Source organism: Hordeum vulgare, chromosome 1H (assembly GCF_904849725.1).
Source record: "Hordeum vulgare subsp. vulgare chromosome 1H, MorexV3_pseudomolecules_assembly, whole genome shotgun sequence".
NCBI classification, from domain to species: Eukaryota; Viridiplantae; Streptophyta; class Magnoliopsida; order Poales; family Poaceae; genus Hordeum; species Hordeum vulgare.
This window is the reverse complement of record NC_058518.1, coordinates 106,372,304-106,387,119: the sequence shown is the minus strand read 5'-3', so window position 1 is coordinate 106,387,119 and position 14,816 is coordinate 106,372,304. Positions and strand designations below refer to the sequence as shown.

General features: G+C 41.7%; 1 protein-coding gene across 1 annotated transcript; it reads left to right on the top strand.

Moving 5' to 3' along the window:
* The first annotated feature begins 9,904 nt into the window (after positions 1–9,904).
* Positions 9,905–13,028, top strand: LOC123426454 (zinc transporter 6). Its single transcript, XM_045110300.1, has 2 exons — positions 9,905–10,966; positions 12,557–13,028. Exons 1-2 carry the CDS (start codon positions 10,073–10,075, stop codon positions 12,869–12,871), a joined length of 1,209 nt encoding a protein of 402 aa, XP_044966235.1. The 5' UTR covers positions 9,905–10,072; the 3' UTR covers positions 12,872–13,028.
* The last annotated feature ends 1,788 nt before the right edge of the window (positions 13,029–14,816 follow it).

Sequence of the window (14,816 nt, the reverse complement as noted above, 5' to 3'; positions counted from 1 at the left end):
CAAAACTCTGCGCTTGGAGGCCCAACACGAGTCTACAAGAACAAGTTGTGTAGTAGACATCAAGCTCTTTTCTTGCGTCGTTGCCACGGAGGTGGGTGCTTGAAGGTATATCTTTAGATCTTGCAATTGAATCTTTTAGTTTCTTGTTTTATAACTAGTTTGAATTATAAAAAGAAAATTACAAAAAATGGAATTGAGGTGGTCTTATATTGTTCATCTTTATCATGTCTTCCTTGAAAACGATGAAAAGGAAAATTATGCTTAATTGCTAGAGGAAGAATTGATGAAAATGCTTAATGTGAATTACTTGAATGATGAGCATGATATTAATATTGTTAGTATGAATTATCCGAATATCCATGATGCTAATGATATGCAAATTCACAATCTTGGGGATGCTATGTTGGAGGAAGATGATATTTTTAGTCCCCCAAGTTTTGATGAGCAAATTTATTATGATGAAAGCATGCCTCCTATTTATTATGATTATATTTACGAAAGTGGGTTTTTAAGTGTGTTAACTCTGGGTACTAATGATCCCACTATTTTGGAGGTTGTTGAATCATTTCATAATGATAAAAGTGGATTTGGAGAGGTCATGACTTTTTAGTGATGAGTCCACTATTTTGGAAGAGGTTTCAATTGCCTATGACAACAAAGTTCCTATCTATGATGATTATTGCGATGAAATGTTTGCTATAAAGAGTAATAAACACCATGAAACTTGTTATCATGATTTAATTTTCACATGGATTATATCAATCAAGTATCTCATGATAGTTATTTTGTTGAGTTTGCTCCCACTACTATGATTGATAAGAATTTTGCTTGTGTGGGTAGTAACAAAAATTATATGCTTGTGCATCATGAAAATAATGATATATGTGATAGTTATATTGTTTAATTCCTTCATGATTCTACTGAAAATTATTATAAGGGAGGAACATATGCTTGTAGGAACTAATGTCAAGTTTCCTCCCTTGTAGGAACTTGTTTTGCCTTTCAATGCTAGTTGATTCTTGTTCCCATAAATTATTTTCTCACAAAATCCCTATGCATAGGAAGTGGGTTAGACTTAAAGGTGTTTTTCATATGCTTCATGATGCTCCCATTGTGTTTCAAATCATTACTTTTATGCGAGCATCATTGAAATCATCATGCCTAGCTAAAAGGCATTAAAGATAAGTGCTGGTTGGGAGACAACCCAACACTTTTACTTTCTATTTTTGTGCGTTAACATGATTAAGCTAATGTATTGATCATGTTTTATAGCTTTTATTCCAATAAAGTGCCAAGTAAAGCCTTTGGGATAGTGTGGATACTTGTTTGTTTGATTCTGTGCAAAAACATAAACATTTGCGTCCAGTGCAGAATTTATCTAATTTTACTAGAGCGTAAAAAAATCTGAAATTTTTACACAGTTTTGGTATAAAAAATTTATGTGTTTTCCTAATGTTTAAGATTTTTTAGAGCAAGGGAAGTAAGGATTGCATGCAGGCCTTCACAAACTGTTCTGTTTTTGACAGATTCTGTTTTTCATGCATGGTTTGCTTGTTTTAGTGTTTCCATAGCTTGTATTGAGTGATATAAATTGTGGGAATGATATAATACAGTAGACATCATGTGATAAAAATTATGAATCTTTTCTTGGCATTACCTAAGGGAATTATCTATATTTATCATACTAACCCATCTCATGAAGTTCCGTTAAGTTTTGTGTGATTGAAGTTTGCAAGTTTTGGGTGAGATACCTATATGAGGAGAATACGGAGCAGAAAGAACCTAAGCTTGGGGGTTACCAAGGCAACACCAAGGTAATATCCAAGGAAGACTCAAGCGTATAAGCTTGGGGATGCCCCGGAAGGCATCCCCTCTTTCCTCTCCAACATTATCAATACATCTTACTTGGAGCTATATTTTTAGTTGTCACATGATATGTGTTTTGCTTGGAGCGTCATTTTATTTTGTTTTTCTATGCTAGATTTTATTTTTAGTCTTGTTTTTCAATAAAAAGTTTCAATAATTGCCATGAGAATGCTTGAATTGCATCTGTGATGTGTGCTGTACAAAAATAGAAAGTTTTTCTTTAGTATTTGAATTATAATATTTTACTGGAATGTGGAAAGTTGCTCAAAAATTTACATAGTCATTTCATACAAAAAATTTATGACTTAATAAAAAAATTCAGAATTTTTAGATATACATAAGTGCACATTTTAAATATATTTCTATAGACTGATCTGTTTGGACAAATTGTTGTCATAGTTTTGTTATCTACTTATCCTATAGTTTTCATAGCCTATATTTGTACATATAAATTGTGGAAATGATAGTATACAGTACCTAATGTTTGAAAATTATTATGCAACTTGTCTTGGCAGTACATAAAGAGTTGATTTAATTTTATGTGTACTAACCTATCTCATGAGTTCTTTTCAAGTTTTGTGTCGATGAAGTTTTTGAGACTTAGGTGAAACCATGATATGAGAGGAATTAAGTGTGGAAATGTGCCCTAGAGGCAATAATAAAGTGGTTATTATTATATTCACAGTTCATGATAATTGTCTATTATTCATGCTATAAGTGTGTTAACCGGAAACCGTAATACATGTGTGAATACATATATTACAATGTGTACCTAGTGAGCCTCTAGTTGGCTAGCTCGTTGATCAATGGATGATCATGATTTCCTGATCATGGACATTAGATGTCATTGATAACGCTATCACATCATTAGGAGAATGATGTGATGGACAATACCCAATCCTAAGCATAGCACTAGATCGTGTTGTTCGTATGCTAAAGCTTTTCTAATGTCAAGTATCTTTTCCTTAGACCGTGAGATTGTGCAACTCCCGGATACCGTAGGAGTGCTTTGGGTGTATCAAATGTCACAACGTAACTGGGTGACCATAAAGGTGCACTACGGGTATCTCCGAAAGTGTCTGTTGGGTTGGCACGAATCGAGGCCGGGATTTGTCACTCCGTGTGAACGGAGAGGTATCTCTGGGCCCACTCGATAGAACATCATCATAATGAGTTCAGTGTGACTAAGGAGTTAGACACATGATGATGTGCTATGGAACGAGTAAAGAGACTTCCCGGTAACGAGATTGAACAAGGTATGGGGATACCGACGATCGAATCTCGGGCAAGTATCATACCGATAGACAAAGGGAATTGCATACGGGGTTGATTGAATCCTTGACATCGTGGTTCATCCGATGAGATCATCGTGGAACATGTGGGAACCAACATGGATATCCAGACCCCGATGTTGGTTATTGATCGGAGAGTGTCTCGATCATGTCTACATGCTTCCCGAACCCGTAGGGTCTACACACTTAAGGTTCGATGACGCTAGGGTTATATGGGAATAGTGTACGAGGTTACCGAAGGTTGTTCGGAGTCCTGGATGAGATCTCGGATGTCATGAGGAGCTCCGGAATGGTCCGGAGGTGAAGATTGATATATAGGATGAGGGGTTTTGGACGCCCGAGATGTTTCGGGCGTCACCGGTAACGTACCGGGACCACCGAAAGGGTTCTGGGGGTCCACCGGGAGGGGCCATGAGCCCCAAATGCTAGCATGGGCCAAAATGTGGAAGGGAACCAGTCCAGAGTGGGCTGGTGCGCCTCCCACCAAGGCCCAACGCGCGGCAAGGGAGGAAGGGGCAAACCCTAGCGCAGGAGGGGGCCCAAGGCCAATCTGGGGTGCCACCCCTCCTCTCCCTTGCCCTGGCCGCTGCCCCTGCCCTAGATGGGGCTGCCGCACCCCTTGGGGGTGGGAACCCTAAGGGTTGGCGCCCCCTCCCTCTCCCCTATATATATTGGAGGGTTTGGCCTTTTGAGACACAAAAATCTCTCTCTCGATGCAACCCTGCTCCTCCTCTTCCTCCTCTTCCGCCGTGCTTGGGGAAGTCGTGTCAAAATACCTCGTAGCTCCACCGTCACCACGCCGTCGCGCTGCCGGAGCTCTCCCTCAACCTCTCCCTCTTACTTGCTGGATCAAGGCGTGGGAGGCGTCCCCGGGCTATACGTGTGTTGAACGCGAAGGTGTCGTGATTCGACACATAGGTCGGAACCGACCGCGATCTGAATCACTGTGATTACGACTCCATCGACCGCGTTCTAGTAATGCTTCCGCTTAGCGATCTTCAAAGGTATGAAGATGCTCTACAACATCTCTCGTTGCTGGTTTCTCCATAGATAGATCCTTGTATGGCGTAGGAATTTTTTTGGAATTACTACTATCCCCAACATTAAGGAGACACAAAATCTCAACCTTGGGTATTCCCAAGTCACGCCAAGTAAATATTTCAAGAAGTATCAAGCATCTAAGCTTAGGGATGCTACGCATCCCACCTTTCTTCATCAACAACTATCGGTTAGCCTATGTTGAGCCTAAATTTTTATTTGTCCACATGATATGTGCTATTCTTGGAGTGTCTTTTGATTTTATTTGCTGCTTGAAATAAAATATCAGATCTGAAAATCTTTATTGAGAGAGAGTCCTCAAATATCTACTTAATTCTTTGACTACTCATTGATCTTCACTTATATCTTTTGAGAGTAGTTTGATTGAATTGATCTAGTACTTCACTTATATATTTTTGAGAATGGTGGTGCTGTTATTTTGAAGAAATGTGCTCTCATGCTTCACTTAAATTATTTTGATAGTTAGTAGAAACTTTGAGGAAATCCTCTCTTTCTTCACTTATATTATTTTGAGAGTTGAAAATTTTAAAGAAACTTGTGCTCTCGTTCTTCACTTATATTTGTTTGTGAGCTTGTTATTAGCAATGGCAATTTACTTTGAATGAAATTGGTCCCAAAGTGATAGATATCTAGGGGAGATATAATAAAAACTTTCATGAAAATCATTGGATGTTAAACTTGGTTATTTGCAATAGTTTTCCGATATGAAGATAGTGATATGTGAGTTGTGTTGATGAGTAATTATGCTTTAGTAAGAATATTGGTGTTAAGATTTGTCATTCTCTATGCATGCACACGAAGTCAATAATTATGCTATGAAACTACATCCTACTTGTGTTGCATTATTCGGTGTTAGTTATGTTTAATGTTCGCTTATGATGGTTTTCGTTCTTTGGTTGGGCGCGTCTCAATCTATTTGGTAGCCTTCACTTGTACTAAGCGGGAATGCTACTTGTGCATCCAAATCCTAATCCCAAAGTTGTGCCAAATGAGTCCACCATACCTACCTATATGCGGTATTTCAGTGTTGTTTTAAGTAAATTTGTATGTGCCAACTCTAATATTCAAAATAAACTTCTGTTTATGTGCCTGTATCGCTCATGAAGCGGCGAGGGGTGGCTGGTATCTTCCATGTTAAATAAGTTATTCTCAAGATGAGTGTTTATTCACTTGTGTTGCATGGGAGTATGGAGGTAATAGGGATGCCCAGTCCCAAAATGCAAAGAAAATTATTTTACGTTGTCAAATAGTAAATTCCTTGGAAAGTGTCGTTATGGAGGTACCCGTGGATGCGTCTAGCCGTGGAGTGTGAAAGAATGGTGGAAAAAGGAATAAACTTTATTTTTAGTTTGGGAACCGTCTATGATTTTGTTTAGCATGAAAGATATTGAAAGCTCTTAGTCGTTTTCCTTGACAGGAAAAGCATGCCTCCCAAAATAATTGTATCTCTCAATTTAAGCTTTGAGCTCTCGCACCTCTACAAATCTCTGCTTCCCTCTGCAAAGGGCCTATATATTTGCTTGTATGCATATTTTTTCAGTCTCCATCTTCTCTTATATAGCACCAACTACGGAACACTATTATCATGCTTGAGCATTGGATGTAGCTAATATTTGGGTGGTGAATGGATCAATGATTGAGCATGATGGATGAGGGATAGTGTTCTTTAGCATTGATATTTTGAAAGACTTGGTTGCTTGTTGATATGCTTGAATATTAAAGTTTTCATGTCAAATTATAGACTATTGTGTTGAATCATCTACATGTCCATATGTCCATGCTATAAAGAAAAGAATGTGATGAACATGTTAGGAAGCATTCCACTTCAAAAATTCTGTTTTTATCATTTACCTACTCGAGGATGGGAAGGAATTAAGCTTGGGGATGTTGATACGTCTCCAACGTATCTATAACTTTTTATCATTCCATGTTGTTATATTTATCATTCTTGGATGTTTTACAATTATTTTATAGCAACTTTCTATCATTTTTTGGGACTAACCTATTGACATAGTGCCTAGTTCTAGTTGTTGTTTTTTCCTTGTTTTTTACTTCATAGAAAATCAATATCAAACGGATTCCAAATTTCATGAAACTTTTTGGAGATTTTTTTCTGCCCAGAAGACATCCAGAGGACCAAGGAAGCCAACCAGAGGAGGTCAAGGCTGCCCACTGGGCACTAGGGCGCGCCTGCCCCCCCCCCCCCTGGCACGACCTGGTACCTACTGAGCACCTCGCGTCCCATCTTGGTGTGATTGCAACGCCAACAATTACTATAAATGGAGAAACCTCCATAAATAACCCTAGATCATAAGTTCCACCGCCGTAAGCCTCTGTGGCCATGAAAAACCAATCGGGAGCCCGTTCCGGCACCCTGTCGGAGGGGGATATCATCTCCAGTGGCCATCTTCATCATCCCGACGGAGGCCATGACAAGGAGGGAGTAGTCCACCCTCGGGGTTGAGGGTTTGTACCAGTAGCTATGTGTTTAATCTCTCTTTCTCCGGTGTTCTTGAGATGTCATGATCTTGATATATCATGGGCCTTGTTAATATAGTTGGATCATATGGTATTTATCCGATGCTATTGTTGTGATGAATTGAATCTTTCACTTTAAGATCTCATTATATTGGATTGAATATTCGGGTTTGAGAGCACATGATGTATGTCTTGCATGCAGACACCTGTATTGACATTAGGGTATTCAAGTGATTCACTTGATATATGTTATGGCATCAATTTGCGGATTCCCGTGACCTTGGGGATCTATACATCGGGGTTGATTACACGTTTTCATACTATGTTCTCTGATAGAAATCTTGGGGTGCTCCTTGAAGTTCTTTGTGTTGGATTGAATATGAAGAATCTGAAATTGTTTGATGCATGTCGTATAATTAGCCCACTGATACTTGAGGTGACATTAGAGTATCTAGGTGACATTAGGGTTGATTGATTTGTATCAATGGTATTATTTTTAGTACGAATTGTTGGATAGATCGAATAAAAAGGATAGCTTGTTATTTTAGTACAAACTCTTGGAAAGATTGATCGGAAAGAATAACTTTGCGGTGGTTTTGTACCCTACAAACAATTTCTTCTTATGTTCTCCACTAGATAGGAACTTTGAAGTGATTCTTCATCGCATGTTGAATGATTATTATGTGATCCAACTTATATTAGCATTGTTGAGAGATTGCACTAACGAAAGTACGGACCCTAGGCCTCATTTTCAAGCATTGGAATACCGTTTGTGCTCACTTCTTTTACTCATTACCTTGCTATTTTTATTGTTACTATTGCAAAAATCAATATCTACTATCATTACTACACTTGTATCACCATCTCTTCGCCGAACTAATGCACCTTACCATTGTATTTGGTGTGTTAGGGATACAAGAGACTTTTTATTATTTGGTTGCAGGGTTGTTTGAGAGAGACCATCTTCATCCTATGCGTCCCACGAATTGATAAACATTAGGTCATCAACTTGAGGAAAATTTGCTACTGTCCTACAAAACTTTGCGCTTGGAGGCCCAACACGAGTCTACAAGAACAAGTTGTGTAGTAGACATCAGCCGCCATGGCATGCTCGTCCATCTCAGCGATGCCGACGCGGCGCTCCCGCCTCCGGTTCTGGCAACGATCCTCTTCGGTGACAAGCCACGAGGGAGGCGCAAGCGGCTGCACCCACTCCCGCGTCGCACCTTGGGGAAATCCATCCCCCTACAAGGCAGCAAGGCGCCACACTGTCGCGTCGTACGCGCGGGCAGCGTCTTCGGGTTTGTCGAACGTGCTGAGGCCGAGGCACATCTCGCTCAAGCGTATCTCAACGGAGAAGGTGTCGGAGGGGCGCGCGCGGACGCCGTGGTAGCCCGAGCTTCCCCGACGGCATGATGGCACGACGACGGCAAGGCGAGAAGGAAGAGCGGCGGAGAGGGCGCGTGGCGAGGCACAACAATGGAGAGGGCGCGTGGAGTGGCGTTGTATTTATAGCACGCGCGTCGACACATGCCAAAACTACCGCGCGCGTCCCTTTTTTTGTGCGCCGTGCACATGCTCACGCGCTAAAATCAGTATTTTTCACGTGCATGCTTTATTTGGCGCGTCTTTTGGAGATGCTCTTGGTCCTGTTTGAAACCATAATAGATTATGATAATCTATATTATGAAGATAGATTATATAATCAGGTTTGTCAAAATAATCTAGGTTGACATGTTTGAAGATCAGATTATATAAATTGTAATCACGATTTTTACGTTGCATAATGACATGTTTGTCCTGCGCGCTCAAGAGAAAAAAGGAGGAGGGTGGCGGTGGCAGAAATTAGTAATTATCTCCAACTTTACAAGGATAATGGGTCACTATCAATCCATAATCTGATTTATGTCGGGTAGATTAGATTGTGAGTTTTTAATAATCTGTCAATCCAGTTTTATAATCTACAACATAATCATTCATAAGCCCTTTTTGGAACCAAAATAGATTATGATAATCTAGATTACGAAGGTATATTATATAATCAGGTTTATAAAAATAATCTAGATGAGCATGTTTGGAGGCTAGATTATATAACATATAATCCTGTTTTTTACATTGCATAATGACATGTCTGTCGTGTGTGTGAGAAAAAAGGAGGAGGGTGACGGTGGCAGAAATTAATAATTACCTTCAACTTTACAAGTATAATGGGTCATTAGCAATCTATAAACTGGTTTTATGTGGGGTGGAGTAGATTGTAAGTTTTTAATAATCTGTTCATCTAGTTTTTATAATCTAGTATTACCTTCGTCCTAAAATTATTGTCTAAGATTTATCTAGATACAAATGTATCAAATACTAAAACATGACTAGATACATCCATATTTAAAGGAATTTAAGACAACAATTTTGGGACGGGGTACAACATAATCTATTATGTTTGAATACAGTGTAGATTATAAAAACTGGATTATCATAATTTAACTGGTTTTAAATATGGGAAAACCTTTCCCTCAGCCGGCTGATCCGTGCTAGACATCGGTCGGACGCGCTGTCGTTCGATCGAGTCGATCGAATGGCTGCCTGGGCTATCTCTTTGTCCCACGTCCTCCCTATGTGACACAAAGACGAATGCAAAAAATTCTGCAACAAGCAAATTGTTTCTGAAACTCGACCGTTGTTTTAGGAATTAACGAGTGCAAAATTTATTCCTCGTAACAAAGCGAAAGTTTCTGCAACTCGGCCATCGTTTCAGGAATGAAAGTTTCTCCAACTCGGCCGTTGTTTCAGGAATTATAGAATGCCCGGCTGGCCGTTGTTTCAGGAATTATAGGATGCCCGGCTGGAGCGGATCGGAAGGTTGCGCGCGTAGATCGGGACAACTGCGCGTACATTGGACGGACCTCCAGGTGGCGGATGTTTACTAAACATCCACCGGTAGATGCGTAGCAGCCCCCTTTAAATATAACCTATTTGAAGACATTATAGATTATATATAAAACTAAATTATCATAATCTGAGAGGTTTGAAAGGGACTATCTTTTTTACTACCGATGATGTGCAAAGATTGCCCTAAGGCTGGTCTTTCGTGACAAAGATGGTGCAACGACAATACATGAGCAAGGCCCACTGACCAGTCAGCGTCCGTCTACGAAACCGTTCTTTACTCTCTCATAAATAAGTTTCCACAAACAAAACCTCATCGCGCACGGCCTCCCCGCGGGCCCACCTCGCGTTGAAACCTCGCTCGTTTCTCTTAACCACTCATCAAGTCTCACAAGTCCTCGCTTCCGTCTCCTACCGCCCGCCGACGGAACCCCGTCGCCGTCGCTGGCGTGCGCGGGCGCGATACTTCGCCGAGCACCTCGCGCGCCGCCATGTCCGGCAGGGGGTGCCTCCCGGCGGGCGAGCTCGCCGCGCTGTCCAGGGTCTGCCGCGACGGGGCCGCAGCGGCGCGGCTCAAGACGGGCTCCCTGCTCGCAATCCTCATAGCCAGCGCCGTCGGCGTCTGCCTCCCCGTCGCGCTCACCAGGGCCTTCCGCGGACGGGACGGGTACGCGCGGGGCCTGCTCCTCGTCAAGTGCTACGCGGCCGGGGTCATCCTCTCCACTTCCCTCGTCCACGTCCTCCCGGACGCCTACGCGGCGCTCGCCGACTGCGCCGTCGCGTCGCGCAGACCCTGGAGGGACTTCCCCTTCGCGGGGCTCCTCTGCCTCGTCGGCGCGCTGCTCGCGCTCCTCGTCGACCTCTCCGCCTCGTCGCACCTCGAAGCGCACGGCCTCCACCAGCAGCCGCAGCAGCAGGAGGGCCAGCCCTACGCCCCAATCCCCACCACCAAGAAGGCCCCCGTCTTCGAGCTCACCGGAGAAATGAGCCCTAGGAAACGCGCTTTCCTGGACGAGAGTGACCGCGACGACCCGGCGCCGCGCGACGACAAGAATGGCGGCGACCCGGACCGGGACGACGTGGCGCTCTTCGGGCCAAAGAAAGGCGGCCGGTTGCCCCGCAGCGATGAGCCCCTGGCCCCTATTGTCGGCTGCCATGGCGCTGGGCATGAGGTGGTGGAGGTCGGGGAGGGGGAGGAGGAGGAGGCGAGGAAGAAGCAGAAGATGGTGTCCAAGGTGCTGGAGATTGGGATAGTGTTCCACTCGGTCATCATCGGGGTGACCTTGGGGATGTCGCAGGACGTCTGTGCCATCCGGCCGCTCGTCGTCGCGCTCTCCTTCCACCAGGTCTTCGAGGGGATGGGCCTCGGCGGCTGCATCGCACAGGTCAGAGTCCAACATATGCCGCTCAATTTGGTGTGATGTTTCTGTGCAATTGGAGAATTCATCATCGAATTGTTATGCTATTAAGAGAAATTCGTCATTGAAAAGTTAATGTAGTTAGTACTCCCTCTCCTCACTATTATAAGACGTTCTAGCTTTTTTTTTCTGATTCTGATGTATTTAGACGCGCATTAGTGTGTTTATTATTCACTCGCTTCGGTCCATATGTAGTACTCCCTCCGTCCCGAAATAAGTGTCTCAACCTTAAGAGTACAATTTTGTATTAAAGCTAGTATAAAGTTAAGACAGTTATTTTGGGACGGAGGGAGTACATATTGAAATATCTAAAACATCTTATATTTATGAACGGAGGAAGTACTGTTTTGTTAATATTGTGACTTTCAGTGTGAGTTTTGTGCTGCATATTTGCAATGGTGTGAATTAGGAAGTTGGCAGCTGATTTAAAAAAAAAAATCATGTCAGTGTTGTCTTTCCTGTTGACTGATTTTCTTAAGAAAGACGAGCCTATCATGGATCTGTGGTCATACTTTATAGATTGAGTATAATAACCTATGTTGATGTCTAATACAGTATTAAGCTAATGCTTTGCACATACAAACGAGAAATGACAAGGGTTTGTTCCGTCGTATGTTGATTTAGAAGTTTGTTTTTCTCTGTCTTTGGGTAAGCCTGTCATGCCATTGTTTTAGTTCAGAGATGGAATGTTTAGCATATACTCCGAACCACTTTGTCAGCAAAGTAATACTTATATTTGAATATGATTTGTTAAGCTCCTCATGTTACCCTGAACCCTCTAGGTAACTTTGGAGGTGATTATTTGTGGAAGAATCCCTGTTGTACAGCGAGCCCTTTTTTTTCTCACAGTTACATTTACCTTAGCAGTCTTGAGGCCTCAACTTTTTGTGTCATCTATACTCTTGGAGGCCTAACTGTTATTTTAGACATTTCTTCCCATTGAAGTCTGTTCGTCCATGTCCACTCCATTTTGTCTTTCCACATTTGCACTAGATGAGGCTGATGTGTTACACACACAGGAGAAGGGGCAGAAAAATAGCACTTGGTAGGTCTTTAAAGTACTTTTTAATTTGGTGGCATCGCGCTGGAGAGCAATTCCACAAAACACTTTGACATGCTAAGGAAAAAAAATCTGAAAATAAATAAAGGAAAGAGGTTTCAAGACGTGCCCAAATGGTAGAACGGCCAATCGATTGAAACTGCAATCTCCATTTTTAGCAAAGGCACCAGTGCATTTCTTGTTCTTTTCTCTGAGGTCTGAGCCGGCAAAGCATTGCCATAATATACCAAACAGAGTCACCACCTGCAGCATTCATTTTGTATATATGTGTGTTAAATAGTCATAACTTTAGATGGCACTACCCCCGTGGAACAATTTCCAGCTGTAGACCTTACCACTTTCTGTATATGTGTATTCAATTATAATCATCCATACTTGCCATATGACGGTCTGCTTTAGAAGTTCACCTCTGAAATTGTAACAGCATATAAACACCAGCTAGAGGGGTTTTGTGGGGTTCATTGATGACTGAACGTGTGCTTGTCCATTTCTCACAGGCTGGTTTCGGAATGGCAACAGTGGGTTACATGTGCATAATGTTCTCAGTGACAACACCATTGGGAATACTTCTTGGGATGGCTGTCTTCCATATGACTGGTTATGACGATAGCAGTCCAAACGCCCTAATAATTGAAGGCCTTCTTGGTTCACTCTCTGCCGGAATCCTTGTCTACATGGCGCTAGTCGACCTCATTTCTCTTGACTTCTTCCACAACAAGATGATGTCGTCATCTCTGAAACTGAAGAAGGCCTCTTATATTGCATTGGTGCTTGGATCTGCTTCTATGTCGATATTAGCTCTCTGGGCATAGGTCATAGCAAAATGTGTAGAGGGATCATTCTCAGATTCCAACATCTGGCATAGGTTTTGTGAAGTTCATTGATGACTGAACATGTACTTCCCCTATGTATATCTGAAATGACACGTTATGGGGAATTGGAAATGGAAATTGACCAATGCTTCCATTACTTTGCTGCTTACTCCCTCCGTTCCAAAATATAAGACCTTTTAGAGATTACATTAAAAGACTACATACAAAGCAAAATGAGTGAATCTCTACTCTAAAATATGTCTATATACATCCGTATGTAGTTCATAATGCAACCTCTAAAAGGTCTTATATTTAGGAACGGAGGGAGTATTACTTATGCCTGTTATACACTAATGTGGATAACCAACACCCTGATTTACCTTTCAGTTGATACCGTACGCTGTAATAGACTGAACTTTTCTTAAAGATGAAACCGACTACGCTGTTTATGTTGTTGCCAAATTTGGAATTCATGTTCAGAAGGAAGGCTCATCCTTGTGTGTAGAGTTAGTAAGTTCCTTGTATGGCTGCAAGCCTGCAATTGCAAATTTTGCCGCACTTAATTAAGAATGTTCATCATCAAGTCTCTGCCCAACAATTGCTCTCTGGGCTACAGGCTGACATTTTACCACCAGTAAGTATGCCCACCATGATTTATTTATTTTGAACTATCCCACCATTGTTCGTTTTGTTCTGCATTTAGTTTCAAGAGAAAAATACTAATAGTTCCCCTAGCGCCATATTACCATCTACAGGCAAGGTGATAATTTACCATTACCTGTGACAGCGGTTCCGGACAAGGTGGTGGATGCTTTGCTTTAACGTGGCAAGTATGCTGCCCTTCATACTTTACAATTATATCTGTGTAATTTTTTTTATACTCTATATTCCATTAGATCTTGGAGCCATTGATTTTAGTTTCTCAAACCTGTCCGAATTCAGATTACATGATAAATTGTTCAACCTAGGTCAATTGTTTGCAAACTTGAAAGCTCCTCTCCATTATGCTGGCTTCGAGATCCATTGCCTAGCCATGTAAGTTGTTAAATTGCATTGCAGGAATTCTAAGCTGTTGTAAGTGTCCAAGCCGCGATGAGAAATGATCATTAAATTGATTGCTAATGCTCCTTAGTTTAAGATTCAGATACATAAAGGGAAACCTGGTTGATGAAGTTTCCCTTGGAAAGGTTGAGATGGCTGAGGCATCGGACACAGGAAGTAAAGGCTAACTCATGATCAAAATAGGCAAGTGGTAGCATCCTGGTAGCTACTCCTGATAATTAGTTAGTACTCCCACCGTTCCAAAATAAGTGTCTTAAGCTTAGTATAAATTTATACTAGAGCTAGTACAAAGTTGAGACAGTTATTTTGGGATAGAGGGAGTACTACTTAGTACCGGTAGTAACAGTAGTACTACCTCCGTCACGGTTTAGAAGGCACGGTTAAGTTTGCGTGCATTTCCACAACACACAAGGTTTAAGGCGCATTACATTTACTCCTAGCAGCTAATTAGTACTCCGTTGTACTACTTCTATATGCATGCTTAGTGTGAATGCTATTTTTCAACTTATTTTACAGCCAATCAATAACCACCTAGGTTCTAGAGAATTTACATGCACGCCTTCTGAACCGTGATGGAGGGAGTAGAACATGTTTGCTTGGGGCTCTTCTGATAATTAAGTGCAACCTCTTTATGCTTACTGCTTTGGGACCTCATGTAAGGAAAGGTAGTTTGGGTGATGATAAGGAGTAGTAAGTTGCTAACATCAAGAGAAAAGGACAGCACATTCAGTGAATAGCGGTTCGGTTTAGAAAGTAGAAACTGCTCATAGATAATAAGCCTTTTCTTGTACTTCTTTTTTCATGTAAAAAGTAGCGAATGCCAGATTTGTGGAACTGAAGAATTGAAGGTTTGGAGCAATGAAGGTTATAAAAGGGGGAAAAG